Source organism: Mauremys mutica, chromosome 20 (assembly GCF_020497125.1).
Source record: "Mauremys mutica isolate MM-2020 ecotype Southern chromosome 20, ASM2049712v1, whole genome shotgun sequence".
Classification (NCBI taxonomy): domain Eukaryota; kingdom Metazoa; phylum Chordata; order Testudines; family Geoemydidae; genus Mauremys; species Mauremys mutica.
Window position 1 is genome coordinate 5,757,938 of NC_059091.1, and position 16,503 is coordinate 5,774,440.

Consider the following 16,503-nt stretch of genomic DNA (forward strand, 5'->3'; position numbering starts at 1 on the left):
TTCTAAAAGTTGTGCTGTAGTTCAAAAAGGAATTAATTCGGGGAAGGTCTATGGCCCATTTTATAGAGGAGGTCAGAGTAGATAATCACACAGAGGTCCCTTCTGGCCTTATAAGCTACCAATCTATGAATCCCCAACACTAATCTGGTGGCTTGACAGAGACCAAATCAGTGCAAGTTAGAGAAGCCCCCGGGCTGCTCTGTTTTGCATCTGGCTGCCTAAGGCCTCAGAAGGACTGATCCAGCAGTTGCAGGTTACTGGGGAGTAGAGACACCTTTGCCACATCCATAAATGCCAGGAACAAGGGAAGTTGGGGTGTAGATCCTCTGCAGTTTATGCCCTCAGAGCACTGGATGAGTCCTCAGGCTCAATCAGCACGGTGCATCATGGGAGTTACATGACCACGGTGCATCATGGGCATCCAGCTCATATGACAACTGCCACCAGGCTCTACAGCAGCTCAAGTGGGACACACAACAATGCCAAACTGAGGCAAAACAAACCATCTCAATTTGGGAACGTCAAAACAAAACATCATGAATCCAAAATGTTTGGAATTTCCCCTTCTGCCAGAAAAAATTGATTTTTCAGCTTTTGGCACCAATTCAGGACTAAAATAAATTTTGAAATATCAGAATTTCCCACTGGATGAAAATTCCAATGTTCAATCCGTTCAAGTTAAAACTAAGCTGGGGTGTCTTCAGAAATATGCCTATGTATTGCCCTTCGGAGACCAGAGAGGTTTAAGACCAGAAGGGACCTCTTCTAATCTCCTGCATGACACAGGCTGTAGGATTTCACCCCGTGATTCCTGCATCATTCCCACAACTTCTGGCTGAGCTGAAGGGAACATTTTAGAAAGACACCAAGTCTTGGTGTCCGTGTGACGGAGCATCCACCTCTTCCCAAGCTGTCCCAATGGTTAATTACCTTCTCTGTTAAAAACATGCACCCGAGTTCCCGTGCATCTAGCTTCAGTTTCCAGGCATTAAATGTGGTTATGTCTTTGCTAGACATAGTGAGAACCAAGCTCTCACCTTGCACAACGTGTTGGTGATAATTGTTCCTCTGACACTTCTCTTTCTCAGCCTGTGTCATGCAGGAGATTAGAAGAGGTCCCTTCTGGTCTTAAACCTCAAAGGACGTGTGTCTCAGACTCAGTAGCATGAGGGTCTTGTCTGCTGTGACCACAGTAATGTAGAGACCGAGGTTTTATTCACCACTCCATAACATGAAGTGCGTCTCCCTCGATTTCAGTAAAGTTACAGTGGCATAATACTAGCATAATACTAGGAAAACCAGGCCCAGTTGTTATTTCTTTTCAGCTCCACGGTGACTTCAAAAAAAAAATGCAGCAGATTCAAAGTGCCCTGCCTCTAGGAAATGAGCCCTATTTCAATAATTTTAAAACATTTCAGAACACACAGGGCCAGACTGTAAACTGGCCCAGGTCCATGGACTTCAAAAGACCTTCACTGATTTGCATTAGCTGAGAATTTTGCCCAGAGTATCGTTTTATGTCTATTTTTTAACCAGAAGAACAGCTCTTGCTTTTCATTCAGGATCCTGACCACAGACCTTGCATAAGAATAATGACACATAGACATGATCTGACTTGTCTGCAGTTTATTGAAAATGGGCACGCCCCCCCAAGAAAATGGGACGCCCCATGAGTAGGAAAGGTAGGCAAATGGTGACAGTACAGGATATTCTACATCACAGAATGCTTTGCAGTGAACAGTTTGCAGATCGCACAGCAAAATCTTTACAATAAAGGCACAAATACATCCGGTGGAATCGGGTGCAACTACAGGAGGATGGAGGACGAGTGGAATTGGTACCCACTTGTTTATGGTGAACGGTGGTTACAGCCTGTCTTTGGATACCCAAAATAACAAACCTGCCTAGTCGTTCCTTAAGGGGGAAGCCTATCGTGTCTAGCTAGCCACACAAACATTTCTAACTCCTCGACTCAGCTGAAGGTGGATTATAATTTTTCCCCACATTTACCGCAACTCTGACCTATTTGTAAAGCACGCAAACAGGAGACGCAAGGCACAGGAAATGCAATAGCACCCAAGAAAACAGCCATTTCGGAAGGAGCGCTAGGAAAAGAAGAGGAAAGTTGAGTTTTATACATATTACCCCTTGACAGCCACAACAGCTAAAAATCTACAGCACACCCAGGGGGGCAGAGGTCTCCCTCCTCTAAATCAGGTGATGCATTACTTTAGAAGGTCTTATAACATTTAATTGGTGGGTGCATTTCAACTGACACGGACGTTTGGTTTAAATCCTGCAGGTGTTGCTGCCAGGATGACGTGTTGCTCCCGCCCTCCTTTCGGGGAAGATGCGGTCGGGATCAGGTGGTGTTTCGAGGGTGTGGGCTGTAAGGGATACAGTTCGTTTCTTTTCTGGATACCAGAGTTGGGTTAGGTGGGCTGTGCTGCTGCCATTTGAAGATAAAAAGATGCTTCTTTCTTTCTGGGGCCTGGCTCCAGTGCTCAGTACCCTCCCGAACCGGATTTGGAGGAGAAAGACGTGGTGCATCGCCGTACGACCGAGGAGGAACCGCCGCTGGAGCAGATGCCGCCACCTCCGTAGCCTCTTCCGCTTCCAGAAGAGAAGCCACCACCTCCAACGGTTCTGCCGCCGTATCCACCACCACAGACGACAACTCCGCTTCCGCTGCTGAATCCTCCGCCTCCACCCAATCCACCGCCACAGATCACTCCTCCGCTTCCGCCGCCGAATCCTCCACCGAATCCACCACCACAGATGCCGCCTCCGCTTCCGCCGCCGAATCCACCCCCGATGACTCCTCCACCTCCACCTCCACCAATGACAGCTGCAAGAAAAGCACAGGGTCACCCCGTCAGCGTAAGGGCAGCCCACAAACCCCAGGGAAATACAAACAACATATATCAACGTGAAGACCACAAACTACTTACAGACATTCACATGGCCACCTCCGGCTATCCTGTGTAGGGAAAGGGACATAGGTCATTCACCCAGAAAAGCAGGTCATGCTTCCACAGAGCCCTGCTCATTTGACAACTTCCCATCCTTAGTGCAACGGATGTTGCTAAATATTTATTTATTTCCCACTTATAGTAGCTCCTACCAGCAAATATAGGAACTTGAAACCATTTGAAATACAAATCCCGACAGGCAATGCACCTACCTGGTCTCCTCTCCTTCCAGCAGTTTCCTGTACATGGCAATCTCGATATCCAGGGCAAGTTTGACATTCAGCAGCTCCTGGTACTCTTTCAATAAGTTCGCCAGATCCGCCTTGTCTTTCTGCAGGGCACGTTCCAGCTCGTCCAGTTTTCTCCTAGCATCCGTGAGGGCCAGCTCGCCCTTCTCCTCTGCCTCGGCGATGGCAGCCTGCAGCTGTGTGATCTGCAAAAGAGGAAAGGCAATGTCAAATTTCCACTCTAGACCTACTTCGTCATCGGATTCACCAAAGCTACGTGTGGCTGGAAAACGGCCTGGGGCACTGCTGAAAATTTCAATTTTTCATTACACACACACACACACACACTTCAAAAAAAAAAAAAAAAGTACTGCCCCAAATCCAAAGTTTTGGGGTTTCCACCAAAAACTTTTTCACCAAAAACTTGAAAATTTCCAATAAAACTGAACACTTTTTGTGGGGTGGGGGATGACCAGTTTCTACCAGCCAGCAGGGTGAGTATCAATGTTCTTGCTTTATAGCTAGGGAAAAGCGGCAGAGAAGGGTAGTGACTTGCCAACGCCATGTCTAGGGCTCAGTTGCCCCAGCTGCCATGCAAAGAATAAGGAGAAATGACACACCTCTGCCCCCTCCCCTTTACTCTCCGGCTACAGGGGCTCCTCATCTGATACCCCTTGCTGCAGGAAAGCAGGTGAAGGACCAGAGATCCCAAGCTACCCCGCCCCAGTAGTCATGGGCTGGAATAGCTTAATGTGCCCACAAAGAAGATTACATTACTCCATGAAAAGGGATGAACTAATTTACTCCTCACTCCAAAGTGAGAGAAGCGTTGCATCTGGCTGAGTCACAATTCAGTCTCTGGCCAGCAAAGGTACCAACCCCGATGCATCCGGCACAGACTATGAAATCTATTACCGGGGGATTCCTGGGTAACACCTCAGCTAGAACACCCGGAGTCAGGCAGCTCCCAATTTCCTGTTCAGTCCCCTACCCACTGCACCGTCCTTGTAGCTCGTTCGCACGCAGTAATCTGACCCGGGACACCAAACTAGGCTGAGTGATCCGACACTTATGATTTTCTAATTCACTGCAGAGGTTTTACTGGGGAAGTGTTTTCAAGCCAGTGTCAAGCCCGGTTTCCACCCACCAGGCTGCCTCCACGTTGTGTATGCATTAGCAGCCTAGTGTGATTCAACAACCCCCCAGGAAAGTTTGGCTCTCCATTCCCCACACCAGCCCATATTACAAAGTGCTGAGAGATGGAGCCCGCCAAGGAGGCAGATGCATTCCAAGCAAGTGCTGACTCTCAAAGATCTGTAAGTTTCACCGACTTCGACCAGCATCGGTGTTTTTAATCAGCAGGGGCCATGCCTGCAAGCTGAAAAAGGGCTTCCAAAACTCTGCTGCTGCTCCTGGAATATCCCTGATCCAGCCCCGCACTGATACATATAAAAAGTTCCCGAGCCATACCTGCTTCTTCACACTTTCAATTTCAGCCCGCAGTCTCTGGATAGCCCTCGTTAGCTCTTGGATCTCAGTCTTGGTGTTGCGCAAGCTGTCGCCGTGTCTTCCAGCTGTGCTCTGCAGCTCTTCGTACTGATGGGCAGGAATAAAACAACCACTGAACCGCATATCGCTGACACCTACAGAACACTTGGTAATTGTTAGGTAGCTCCTGTGCTGTGTCTGCTGCCCGTCATACTGGCCTATAGTGTCTCCTTTAGGTGCCTACATAGATGCAGAGATCTTTGGGAAATACAGTATGGTTCTCTGCAGTGTGAAGGCCCCATGACCCCATTCCACATCTTTGGTCCTATTCAGAATTCCCGCACAAACATGAACCCTGGATCTTCTTGGGTTGTGTGTAAGAAGGGAGCTCCTGCCTGGAAACCTATAGCTCTAAATATTTGCTTACTATGTGTAGTTCTTCCATGGCAACTGAGCTGTATTTATGAATCCGCTGTGAGCAATATTCACCATCCACGTGTCTTTAGCCCCTTGATTACTTACCCTAGACTGGTACCAAGCCTCTGCCTCAGCTCTGCTTCTCTGAGCGATCACCTCATATTGATTTCGGACTTCCTGAATGATGCCGTCCAAATCTAGATGTCTGTTGTTATCCATGGATACAACCACTGACAAGTCACGACTGATCGTCTGCAACTGAGATAATTCCTGCAAAGCACCAAAACATTAGTCATCTCTCTCCTGTATCTTTCATTCAGGTTATTTCCCATCTCTGCCCCTTTTTCCTATTCTCCAGTCTAAAGACGACCTATAGGGATCTGTTTACTTCAATTTAGAAGAGACATAGTCTGTCATAGAATAAACACAGCTGAGGAGGAGGAGATCTTAAAGAAATGAGGGTGTTACAAAAAGGTCCTTGGCCTGTTTCCAAAGTCACAGCGATGATGACAGCTGATCAAAATTCTTAAAGGAAAAACAAACAGCCTTGTCTCAAAAAGAAAATTTTTGGTGGCTAAATTGCATTCTTCAGTTGAAACTGGAAAATGAAAAATTTTGCCTTTTTTTCCCCCCCATTGTACAAAAATAGAAAGGAAGGGGTGGGGAGAATGTGGCATATTCTACAAAAATAGATGTAAAAATGAGAAATCGGCCCTTTTTCAATCAACTCCCCAACAGAAGCATTTTGGAAATTTGTTAACAAATGTTTCCCCGTTTCCCCACCAGCCCTGGTAATTAGACAGCATGTCAGCATTTCTGAACTACACGAGTACTGGGCTACTTATTTCAGGAAGTCGAAGCCAAAGGGTGAAAACTTGGCCTAATTAAACTCAATGGCAAAAGTGCCATTGATCCATTAGGGCCGCAGTTTAACCCAATGTCTGAAGTGTTACGCAATAAGTGCCAAGAATTCTTGAGGCCCTTCGGTGGCAAAGCAGAGACTAGGACTGGTCCCCAGCCGTGAGTTCAGTCCATTTGTCTGCGGCTACAATGATCAAACATGGTGGCTTAAAGTTAGGCCTCTTGATCCATATTTACACTCCAAATAAATGGGCTGATTTTCAAAAGCGGGGAGCCCCTATTGACTTCAGCAGAAGCGGTGGGTGCTCAGCAGCTCTGAAAAATCTGGCATCCTAAAGGTCATTTCAGGTGCCTGGCATTTGGGTCCAGGGTTAGAAATGAGTCAGTCTCTACCTGAATGGAGTCAGACTTTCTGGCACAAATGTTTGCAGTAGGAAAAAAAAAATCATTGTCAGTTTCCAACAGCTCTCGCCATCACCCAAGAGAAACCCAACCCTAGTAGCTAATGAAAGTCAAGCCTCTTTGGAAGGGACCTACATCACCCAATTACTAGCTGTTCAAGGGAAACGGAAGACTCCTTACCTCCTCAAATATATATCTCAGGAAGTTGATTTCATCAATCAGAGCATTCACCTTTGTTTCCAACTCTACTTTAACCATGTAGGCATTATCCACATCCTGAAGGAAAGATCAGAGATACTGTGAACAGTTTAATCTCCCATTGGGTATCACTGAGCATAGCAGAAATAGCATCCTGTGTTTCCTGTCAAGAAACAGCTGTTCTGCTGTTGAGGCATCAAATGTAGCGCTCAGAAAGGTGTGGGGGAAAACAGGACCTTCGAGATTAGTTATTTGATTATCCATTACAATAAGACCAAGGTGACGTAGCATAAAGTCATTCGTTTGCACCACTATTAAGGTTAGAATGTCCTTTCTTTCTTTCCTCTGTTGCTTTCCCTTTACCAAATATCCCTTTGGAGGATTTTGTGGACATTAAGTGGAGAAGCTGAAAACCTGACTTGTAAGGCACAAAAATGTGTTAATTTTTGTCAGCCACTCAGATAGCACTGTGATGGGCACCATAGAAATACCTGCATAGACAGACATTTTTCTGGGCATCTGACAAATTCAGTTACCCAATCACAAGTGGAAATTGGGTTGTAACACACAGGTGGTAGCAACTCGGGGATTTTGGTGCAGGCCTGTGTGTAACTGGCATTTTTTTCCTTCTAATTATGCTTTTCAATGGTTATATTTTCATCAAAGACAGAATCTCGCTGAACCCCTGTTTAAAGCTTCCCACCTCATTCTTTAGTTAGCATCGTTGCTCACCTTCTTGAGCACCACAAAGTCGTTCTCAGCAGCTGTGCGCTTGTTGATTTCTTCTTCATACCTGTTTTAAGTAAAGAGACAAGCTGGGTTTTTTTGAGTTTTGCTGCTTCTGTCACCAGTAAAGAAAGGCTAGACTCAGCTAAGGTTCAAATCAAGTCTAATATCAAATAATCCAGATATTTAAATCAGAGCACCTATCTAAATCTCTGTTCTCATCTCCTTCTCTTCCCCATTTTACTACACCAAAGGTGTGCATCTGATTGACCCTTCATGTTGTATTGCCACTAACTCCTTCTTGCTAACATCCAGATGGGATCCAATTCATCTCTACTACATCCTTTCCGCCTTCAGATCCCTCCTCAAAACACACTTCTTCCTCAAGGTCCACAGCCCATCAGCCACCCTCTTAAGAAAAGAACTGCTGTAACACAACTGATTCACACCAGGATAAGAAATAATGTTAGAATTCAGGGTTTATTATATGTTGTGACAAAGTTCCTCCTCTACCTTGTGGGTCCTGCGCTTATTGGCAGATTTGCTCACCTCATAGATTCACCCTGTGGGTCGGGAAACAGCCCAGAGACCTTCCCCTCTGGTAGAAACCACAGTCCAGGTCAATTCCTCCTGTGTTTGATCAGGAGTTGGGAGGTTTGGGGACAACCCGGGCCTGCCCTCTACTCCGGGTTCCAGCCCAGGGCCCTGTGGACTGCAGCTGTCTAGAGTGCCTCCTGGTACAGTTGCGCGACAGCTACAACTCCCTGGGCTATTTCCCAATGGCCTCCTCCCAACACCTTTATCTTCACCACCGGACCTTCCTCCTGATGTCTGATAACACTTGTACTTCTCAGTCCTTCAGCAGGGTGCCTACTCACTCTCAGCTCCTTGTGCCTCTTGCTCCCAGTTCCTCACACGCACTTCCTCTCCTCTAGCTCTCTGGCCTTACTGGAGTGAGCCCTTTTATAGCATCAGAGGGGCCTTAATTAGAGTCAGGTGCTTAACAGCCTCACTTGACTCTTCGCAGGTTAATTGGAGTCAGGTGTTCTCATTAGCCTGGAGCAGCCCCTGCTCTGGTCACTCAGGGAACAGAAAACCGCTTAGCCAGTGGCCAGTAGATCTCCCTTCTACTACTCTGCTGTTCCCAACTGGCCTGGATCTATCACAATACCTATAAACGGAATGGGGTGGGTTCTTTTCTTAAATAGTGAATAACAATGTTTCTCTGTTCTTGGGCTTTATTTTCAAACCAGAGATGGGAATTAGCAGTCCAATTCCCATTGACTACCCAGGGTCTCTACCATTTGTGCCTTTGAAATTAGGCCATGTTGGGATTTTCAGTCGTAACTGGTATCGAAGAGTTTATGCATGGGGAAAACGAGACGCTGCCCTTCACGACTGAAGGCACAGTAAATTGATCGATTGAGTTTGCTATAGCTGTAATATATTTTAAATTTAATTTAAGGTTTCATGTCTTACTCTTTTAATGCACTTACTTGCGCTTGTAGTCCTCAACATACTGCTGCATGTTCTCCAGTTCCGACTGCAATTGTCCTCTCTGATTCTGGAGTCCCTCTAGCTTCCTCCTCAAGGTTTGGATAAAATTCTCAAACAAGGGTGATAAGTCCTTCTTAATAATTACTCCGCCTTGCTGTTGTAAGAGTTCCCACTTGGTGACCAGAACTTTATTTTGTTGTTCCAAGAACCGGACCTGAAACCCAAAAAGCAGATGGATTAAGTATTCCCTATAATACTTGGGAGAGCGGCACTACTCAAGGATCCTCCTGCATTGTGCAAACAGGAGAGTTCTTTCTCAGTTGAATGGTAATATCGAAGGTGGTCAAAGTCATCAAAGTTTGAAATGTTGATGACATTTCAAGATGGCATTTGGGGATTTGAAACCAAATAGCAGAAAATTTCAGTTGCATTTTCATGGCATTTTCACCCTGTTTTGCAAAAGCTTTGAGCTCATTGAAATGTTTCAACTTTTTGAAAAATTTAGAACAGATTTTTGCAAAAACATTTCTGACCCTTTCTGCTCACTGCCCTCCAACCATCACTTTGCAATATAACTTAGGACTATTCCATCAAAACTCAGAATGGCAACCAAAGAGAATCTGAAATAGTGAGCTCCATCACTGAAAACATTCTGGGGCAGATCTTGAGCTAGTGTAAACTGTCCTAGTTGCACAGAAGCTGAGGATCTGCCAAATTAGAAATCCTAGTTTTCCCCTGTAAATGGGTCATTTGATAATCAAATTATATTAATAAACAGGTAGCATTTGACAGGAGGCCATGTGGAAAGAGAAATTCACAGTAGTAAGACCAGCTAGTGAATGCTAAAGATGTTGTGATGACTTGAACGTGACTTTTTTGGAGCATCCTACAGCTCAAAGCCAAAGAGTAGCTTGGGTTAGCTGAATCCATGGCAAGGCCCATGCAGGAGAAGCTTTTGATCTCTCTCTGTCTCTGGATGAGAAATTCTAGCCTATTTATGATCACTGCTCAATTTTTCTTTCTTACCAAAACTGAGATGGAAATACAGAAACCACCCTTTCCGCAGTGCACAAAGCCATTCAAAGTGCCCCCCTACTGCCCTGACGTCTCACCTTGTCGATGAAGCTTGCAAACTGGTTGTTGAGGACTTTGATCTGCTCCTTCTCATGAGTTTTCACTTGTTGGATATGGGGGTCAATATCCACATTGACCGGCTGCAGTAGGCTTGGGTCAACGTGAACGGGCTGGATGCCTGCAGGTCTGCCAGGTCCAAAGCCAGGCCCGAAGCCAGGTCCGAAGCCAGGTCCGCCAAAGCCGCCCGCTCCTCCGCCAAAGCCGCCCGCTCCTCCGCCAAAGCCGCCCGCTCCTCCGCCAAAGCCACACGGTACACCTCCAAAGCCGCCCGCTCCACCTCCATAGCCGCCCGCTCCACCTCCGAAGCCACACGGTCCACCTCCATAGCCGCCGAACCCACCACCAAAGCCACCACCTCTGCACCCAAATCCTCCACCGTAAGAAATCCTGGTACCACCGCCTAGATTATGCAAACTCCTGCTGCCAAACCCTGCACAGCGTCCGCCCCCTCCAAAGCCCCTGGAGGAATAGGAGCTGTAGCTATGCCTGACTCTGCCCCCACCTCCTCCACCGGCACCAATGGCAGAGCAGGAGCTGTAGCTCCTTCGGCTGCCTCCAGCGGACGGAGTGCATGGCTGGAGATACATGGCTGCTTCTTCTAAACAGAGTGGAAGGCGAAGAGAAGAAGAGTCACCGTTTCTGTGGTGCGAGAAAATGAGTGCAGAGTGAAGGGAAGTGAGTCCCTCTGAATCCAGTGCTGGGGATGCTCCCTTTTAGCTGCTTCGGGAGATGGGCTGGGCTTGGCTGGGCGTGACAGAGGATATGATCTTATTGTGTTCTTGAGCTTGGTGTGGCTGACAGATTTTGATCTTCAATTGGCCAATGACCCTGCCCAGTCACACGCCCCTGCAATGCAGAAGGGTTCAAAACAAAACAAGAACAATGTCACATACGCCTCCTGGTAACTCTCTCTGACTAAGATGCCTTGCACTTTTTTAGGGTGTCTGCAATGATCTCCCTTTAAATGATGCCGTGAATCATTCATTTGCCCCTTATTCTGGATGGGTACCATTTATCTGGATCTTTATCTGGAACTCGCCTCATAAAGCCCCATGGCAGGCAAACGTTTTAGGGGATGCCAAAATAATAGCACAGCTTTCACAATTCCCCACACACACACACACCTATGATTACACCCTAAATCTGCTTTCTCCATGGAAAATTGCCTTTGGCTTCTGAGAACTGGTTGCCCAATCCAAAGTGGGAGCTGAGCATAATGGAATTGGAGGAGGCTCTGCACTGTCTCATTAAAATCAGACTTTTACCAGAGAGGTGAATTTGGGCTTTTCACCCCTGAAGCTTCCTAAAAATCTCTTGTAATGGGAGATTCTGTTACCCGTGACCTTAATTCCTGCAGAGGTGAATCCTAGGATCTGTAATGCTAGAATCTCCCAATTATCTGGTATTATGAATAACCTGGGTAGCAACATGGATGAGAAATGCAATGATCAACAGGGAGAGCAAATCCCCCTGTCCTCTGTATTATTCTGAAGACTAAAAGCAAATAAGCAACACTGAGAAGCATCCACGGACACATCTACACTGAAATAAAAGCCCCAAAGCATGGCTGCAGCTGGCCCAGGTCAGCTGACCCTGGACTCGTGGGACCTGGGATGCAGGGCTAAAAATTGATGTGTAGACACTCGGGCAGGAGCCCAGGCTCTGGCACCTTCCCCCGGCCTTGTGACTATACAGCAATTTTGCAGCCCCTCAGCCCAAGCTCCGCAAGCCCGCGTCTGCCGACCTGGGCCCACCGCAAGTGTTTAATTGCCGTGTAGACGTATTCAGATACTAGGGTGAGGAGTGTGGACATACAACCAGCTAGAGAACTAGACAGGGAGACAAAGAGATAGCTAAATAGGTAACAAATGATAGCTAGCTAGTGTAGGCCTGGTTTAAAAAGAGCCATGCCTGCCTGTGGTGCTGTTTAGATAATAAACAATACAGTTGTTGAGTACTGTAAAGCAGCTGGGTAGCTCATGAGAGAGAGAGAGAGAGAAAGAGTCATATATATAAAAGCGTCACACAAACATCATTTTAATAGGCTTTTGAAAAACCCCACTAGGCACTTATCCTTAGGCACCGAAATACCTTTGCAAATGTGGCCTTAAGTTCCACTTTCAAAAGTCACTGACGCTCTCAGGAGCCTCTCACTGACTTTCACAGAGTGTGAACTAGGCTCCTAAAGGCCTAAGTCCTTTGGAAAATGGGACGCCTGGGTCAAGGTTTTGGAAAACGGGACCCTTTGGAAAATTTTAGCCCAGGTCCCCACGAGAGAGAGAGCACAGTGTGTCTCACTCCTTTGTAACAGGCTGCATCTAAACACAAAGCACCGCCATCCCTGCAGTGGGGAGCGGGCCTGCTCCCCACTTTAAAGGAGCAGCAAACACACAACAATGCACTCTCCATACATACTAAAGCACTCCAGTTTTATTGATCAATCCAATTCACTCCGCCGTGGTGCACAGTAGTGCAGGGTGCATGGAGGTGCTGTGTTCTCGCAGATACAACCAGGATGCTTTTTCTCTGGCTTCTCTGACTATTGCCAAATACACTATCATCAAATCTCACGGCCCACGACAGGAGGGGAGTTGTTAAGTCAGCTGAAAGCCGCTGTCCTAATTTCAGTCACTGCATGCGCTCAGATAACGTACGTATTGAGTAACAGCCCTGTCTCCAGCCAAAGGCAGGCAATTAAAGCATGATTTTATCATCAATCATCCTCATCCAGTTCAAACTTGATAGACAGTCTGAGCTCCAACTTTGCAAACCAAAACAACATCATTGTATCAGCGGCGCTGAGTATGGAGAAATGCCCAGGCAGAAGTGCTGGGAAAGCCACTTGCTTCTTCTTCATCTGTCTTTTATGATAAAGAGGCGAAACAAAGACAAAACTGCCTGGATGGAACCAAGGTTTGTTTGAGTTAACTGTGAGGGAAAACTTATATTGTCTCATAGTGTGTAAGTAGCACTATCTCAACCAGATACCCTGAGTTTCACTTATCCCCACACAGGGCCGGGTTTAGACCTATTCCACCAATTCCCCCGAATCGGGCCCCGCGCCTAGTGAGAATCCCTTCCCTGGCTAGAGGCACCTTTTTAATTTTTACTCACCTGGCAGCGCTCCGGGTCTTCAGTGGCACTTCGGCGACAGGTCCTTCGCTCCCTCCGGGTCTTCGGCGGCACTTCGGCGGCAGATCCCTCAGTGCCGCCGAAGACCTGGAGTGAGTGAAGGACCCGCCACTGAAGTGCCACCGAAGACTCGATGCACCGCCCGGTGAGTACAAGCCCCACGTGGTTTTTTACATTTTTTTTTTGTAAGTCATCCCTGCCGGGGCCCCGCCGAAACTGTTCGAATTGGGCCCCACACTTCCTAAAGCCGGCCCTGACTGTGCAACACAGCTGATTGGACTATAATAGCCATCTAAGTAGTTCCATAGCCCTGACCACCAAATCAACCAAGCAGCTCACTAGCATGAATGGCTTTAACCCTCACAACCCTCCTGGGAAGTAACAAAATATCATCCACAAACAAAACGATTCCGCGGCACTGAAACCGAAATATTTCACCTATTTGTGCCAAATTCGCCAAATTCTTTTAGCTGGGGGGGGGGGGGGGGGAAACAGAAAAAAATAAAAACATTTCAACCTTTTCACCAGATGTTTTGATCTTGTGATTTGAAAGGACTTTCAGCTTGGAAATTTCCTTCCACTGTGATTTTTAAAAATTAAAAAGATTTTAAATGCTCAAAATCAAAAGGAAACATTTTCTGTCCGGTAAAGCAAAAGGTTACATTCAACCCCAAACCAGGTTTGTTTGGGGGTTTTTTCCCCCTACTAACCAAACATTTCAGAAAAAGTTTGTTCTGGATCAACAAAAAAAAAATTCCCCCAATTTTTTGGCATTGCCAGCACACCAAAAATTCCATGTCCCACAGCTCTAATCCCAAACTCAAACATTTAGGACCAGCCTCAGCTGGCTTTAACTGGCTTCTCATTTTTCTGCCTACCACTAGATACACAACATACTTTTGCACTGTCAAAACAGTAGAAACGGGCCTTAATGTAACTGAGAATCCAGCATCATCTCGTTTGTGAGGACGTGCATTTCCTTACACAGCGAAGTGTCATGGACACGCATTCGCAAGTGCAAAACCAGAGGTAACTTCTGAAGATCATTCCGTGGCATGGCATCATGCAGAATGCTTTGGATCCAAATATTTGTTACTCCTTAACTGGAGAATATTCAAAGGCCTTTTGCAGAACAGAGAATTTTCATTGCCAACCAGAATTCCACTGTTAATTTCAGACAATCCCAGTGTATCCACTGCCACCAATTTTATATACATTTCCTATGGTGCTTTACAACCTACCTGCTCTTGCTTCCATGAACCCAGAGCAAAAACTGCCACTGATTCAACAGGAAGCAGGGTCAGGCTCCCCTACTCTGGAGGACTTACAGTTTGCTTAGGCAGACACAACACAAACAACCAAGAAAGCTGAAGCAGCCAGTGCTGGCGAGGAGATCAGTGCCGGTAGGGTTATTACACTTAATCCACTGAAGAGCTCATCTACTTTATCATGGTCCTTATCAACACGGCACATGTTAAGTGGATTTAAAACTGGCTAGCGGTAGGTCTCAAAATGTAACTGGCAATGGGGAATCATCATGAAATGTGTGTGCTAGTAGAATCATATAGGGATTGGTTTTGGGCCCTACACTACAGAACATTATTATCAATGAGAGACCCCAGGCGGGCGAGGCAATATCTTTTATTGTTCCAAGTTCTGTTGGTGAAAGAGGCACGCTTTCGAGCTACATAGAGGTCTTCTTCAGGTCTGTGTACCTTAATAGTTTGCCTCTTTCACCAACAGAAGTTAGTCCAATAAAAGATATTACCTCACCCGCCTTGTCTCTCATATCCCGGGACCAACATGAGCAATAACACTGCAAATGATTTTTATGAATGACATGGAAGAAAACATAAAATCATTATTGATCCAGTTTGCAGATGGCACAAAGACTGAGGAGATGTAAATGATGAAGAGGACAACCGAGATATAGCAACCTGGATCGCTTGGTAAGCTGGCCTCAAGCAAACATGTATTTCAATACCGCCAAGTGTAAAGCCATCCATCTAGGAACCAAGAATGCAAGTTATATCTATGGAAGAGAGGACTTTATCCTGGAACAGTGACTATGAAAGAGACTTGGACGTCTCGGTGGATAATCAGCTGAACATGAGTGTGTTTGGTTTTGAGAATTTTTTGAGAATTTTTCAACAAAGGTTACAGTGGATCATTCATCCTTGGAAGTTTCTAAATCAAGGATGGATGTTTTTCAGAAAGAAATCCTCTAGTTCAAACAGGAAAAAAATCAAGGAAACTCTATGGCCTGTGTTATACAGGAGATCACATTACATGATCACAGTGGTCCCTTCTGGCCTTGGAATCTATGACCTAAGACTGTTTTAAAGGAGACCCACACACACACACACTGTCCTCTTCCTCCTCCTTTTAAATGGGGTGAAGGGAAGGTTGTTTTGCTTTAACCTACAATTGGTCTTTTAAAGTGAAAGTCCAGACACGTGGCTGGTTGTTCTGCATTGAAAAATGTCACCAAGGGAGGGTCACATTTTTGCTGCATCCATCATCTTGCACAATAGGATCAAACAGGGCAGAGTAAGTGAGCTGACGAATTGTAAGAAACGATGTGTTTGCTTGGAAAACCCAGCTGAGTGGGAGTACTTCCTTGAGTGAATTATTTCATTGCTATCATAAACTTCCACTAGGAAAGCAGCACCAATTAGCCACACATTTAGCAGTCTCAGCAGAGAGGCTGAGCATCTGATTGATGGGGAAAACAGAGTCACTGTCTCACCCCACTCCACCCAACCAGTGTGGTTTCTATGAGTCAGGAAAGCGGCATAGTGGGAATGCTTGTGCCACTGCCATCTGTTTCGAAAATAACCAGAGAAATTCACACTTAAATGTCATGCAGCACCTTGCACCGGCCCTGAATTCACTTAATCTTCTCTTGAACGGTAAATCCCTAGGTTCACAGGGGCTTGGGCATCAGCTGAGCTAAATGGCCATAGCTCCGCTGGCTTCAGTTTACATCAGTGGTGGATCCGCCCTGTAGATTTTAAGGCCAGAAGGGATCGTTATACATTCCAACTGCTCTCAGGCATGTAATCTCCCAAGGAACAATCCTGGCTCCAAGCGTGCTCCTTATGGGAATGGAGCCGACCCCACTGTGCCTGCAGAATGAGTTGGTTGCCTTATTGGAAGCCATCAGGCAGCCTCGCCTGCCCCCAAATGGGAATGTCTTGGGTCAATGGCTTTCATCTCACTAATAATGCTCCCACCTCTTCCCTTTCCGGACCTCAAACACCCCTGCATGCTGCTGAGCACCAGGGCTGAGTGGTCATCATGCAAGGGGATGCAGATCACGCCCCTGCTTACCTGCAAACTCCTTGCACCCCACCCTATGCATGGTATTTTAACGATTTCAGACATGTCATGAGACCCCCTAAGCATGGATTTTATTTTCATCAGCTAGGCCAAAACTAGATAGATAT

General features: G+C 46.3%; 1 protein-coding gene across 1 annotated transcript; it reads right to left on the minus strand.

Moving 5' to 3' along the window:
• Positions 1-1,795: 1,795 nt before the first annotated feature.
• On the minus strand, positions 1,796-10,509 carry LOC123353749 (keratin, type II cytoskeletal 5-like). The gene is made up of 9 exons (XM_044995149.1): positions 9,901-10,509; positions 8,788-9,002; positions 7,298-7,358; positions 6,548-6,643; positions 5,210-5,374; positions 4,670-4,795; positions 3,185-3,405; positions 2,952-2,980; positions 1,796-2,848 (listed from the first exon to the last, which is right to left on the minus strand). The coding sequence occupies exons 1-9, from the start codon at positions 10,507-10,509 to the stop codon at positions 2,505-2,507; spliced, it is 1,866 nt and encodes a 621-aa protein (XP_044851084.1). The 3' UTR covers positions 1,796-2,504.
• Between the last annotated feature and the right edge of the window lie 5,994 nt (positions 10,510-16,503).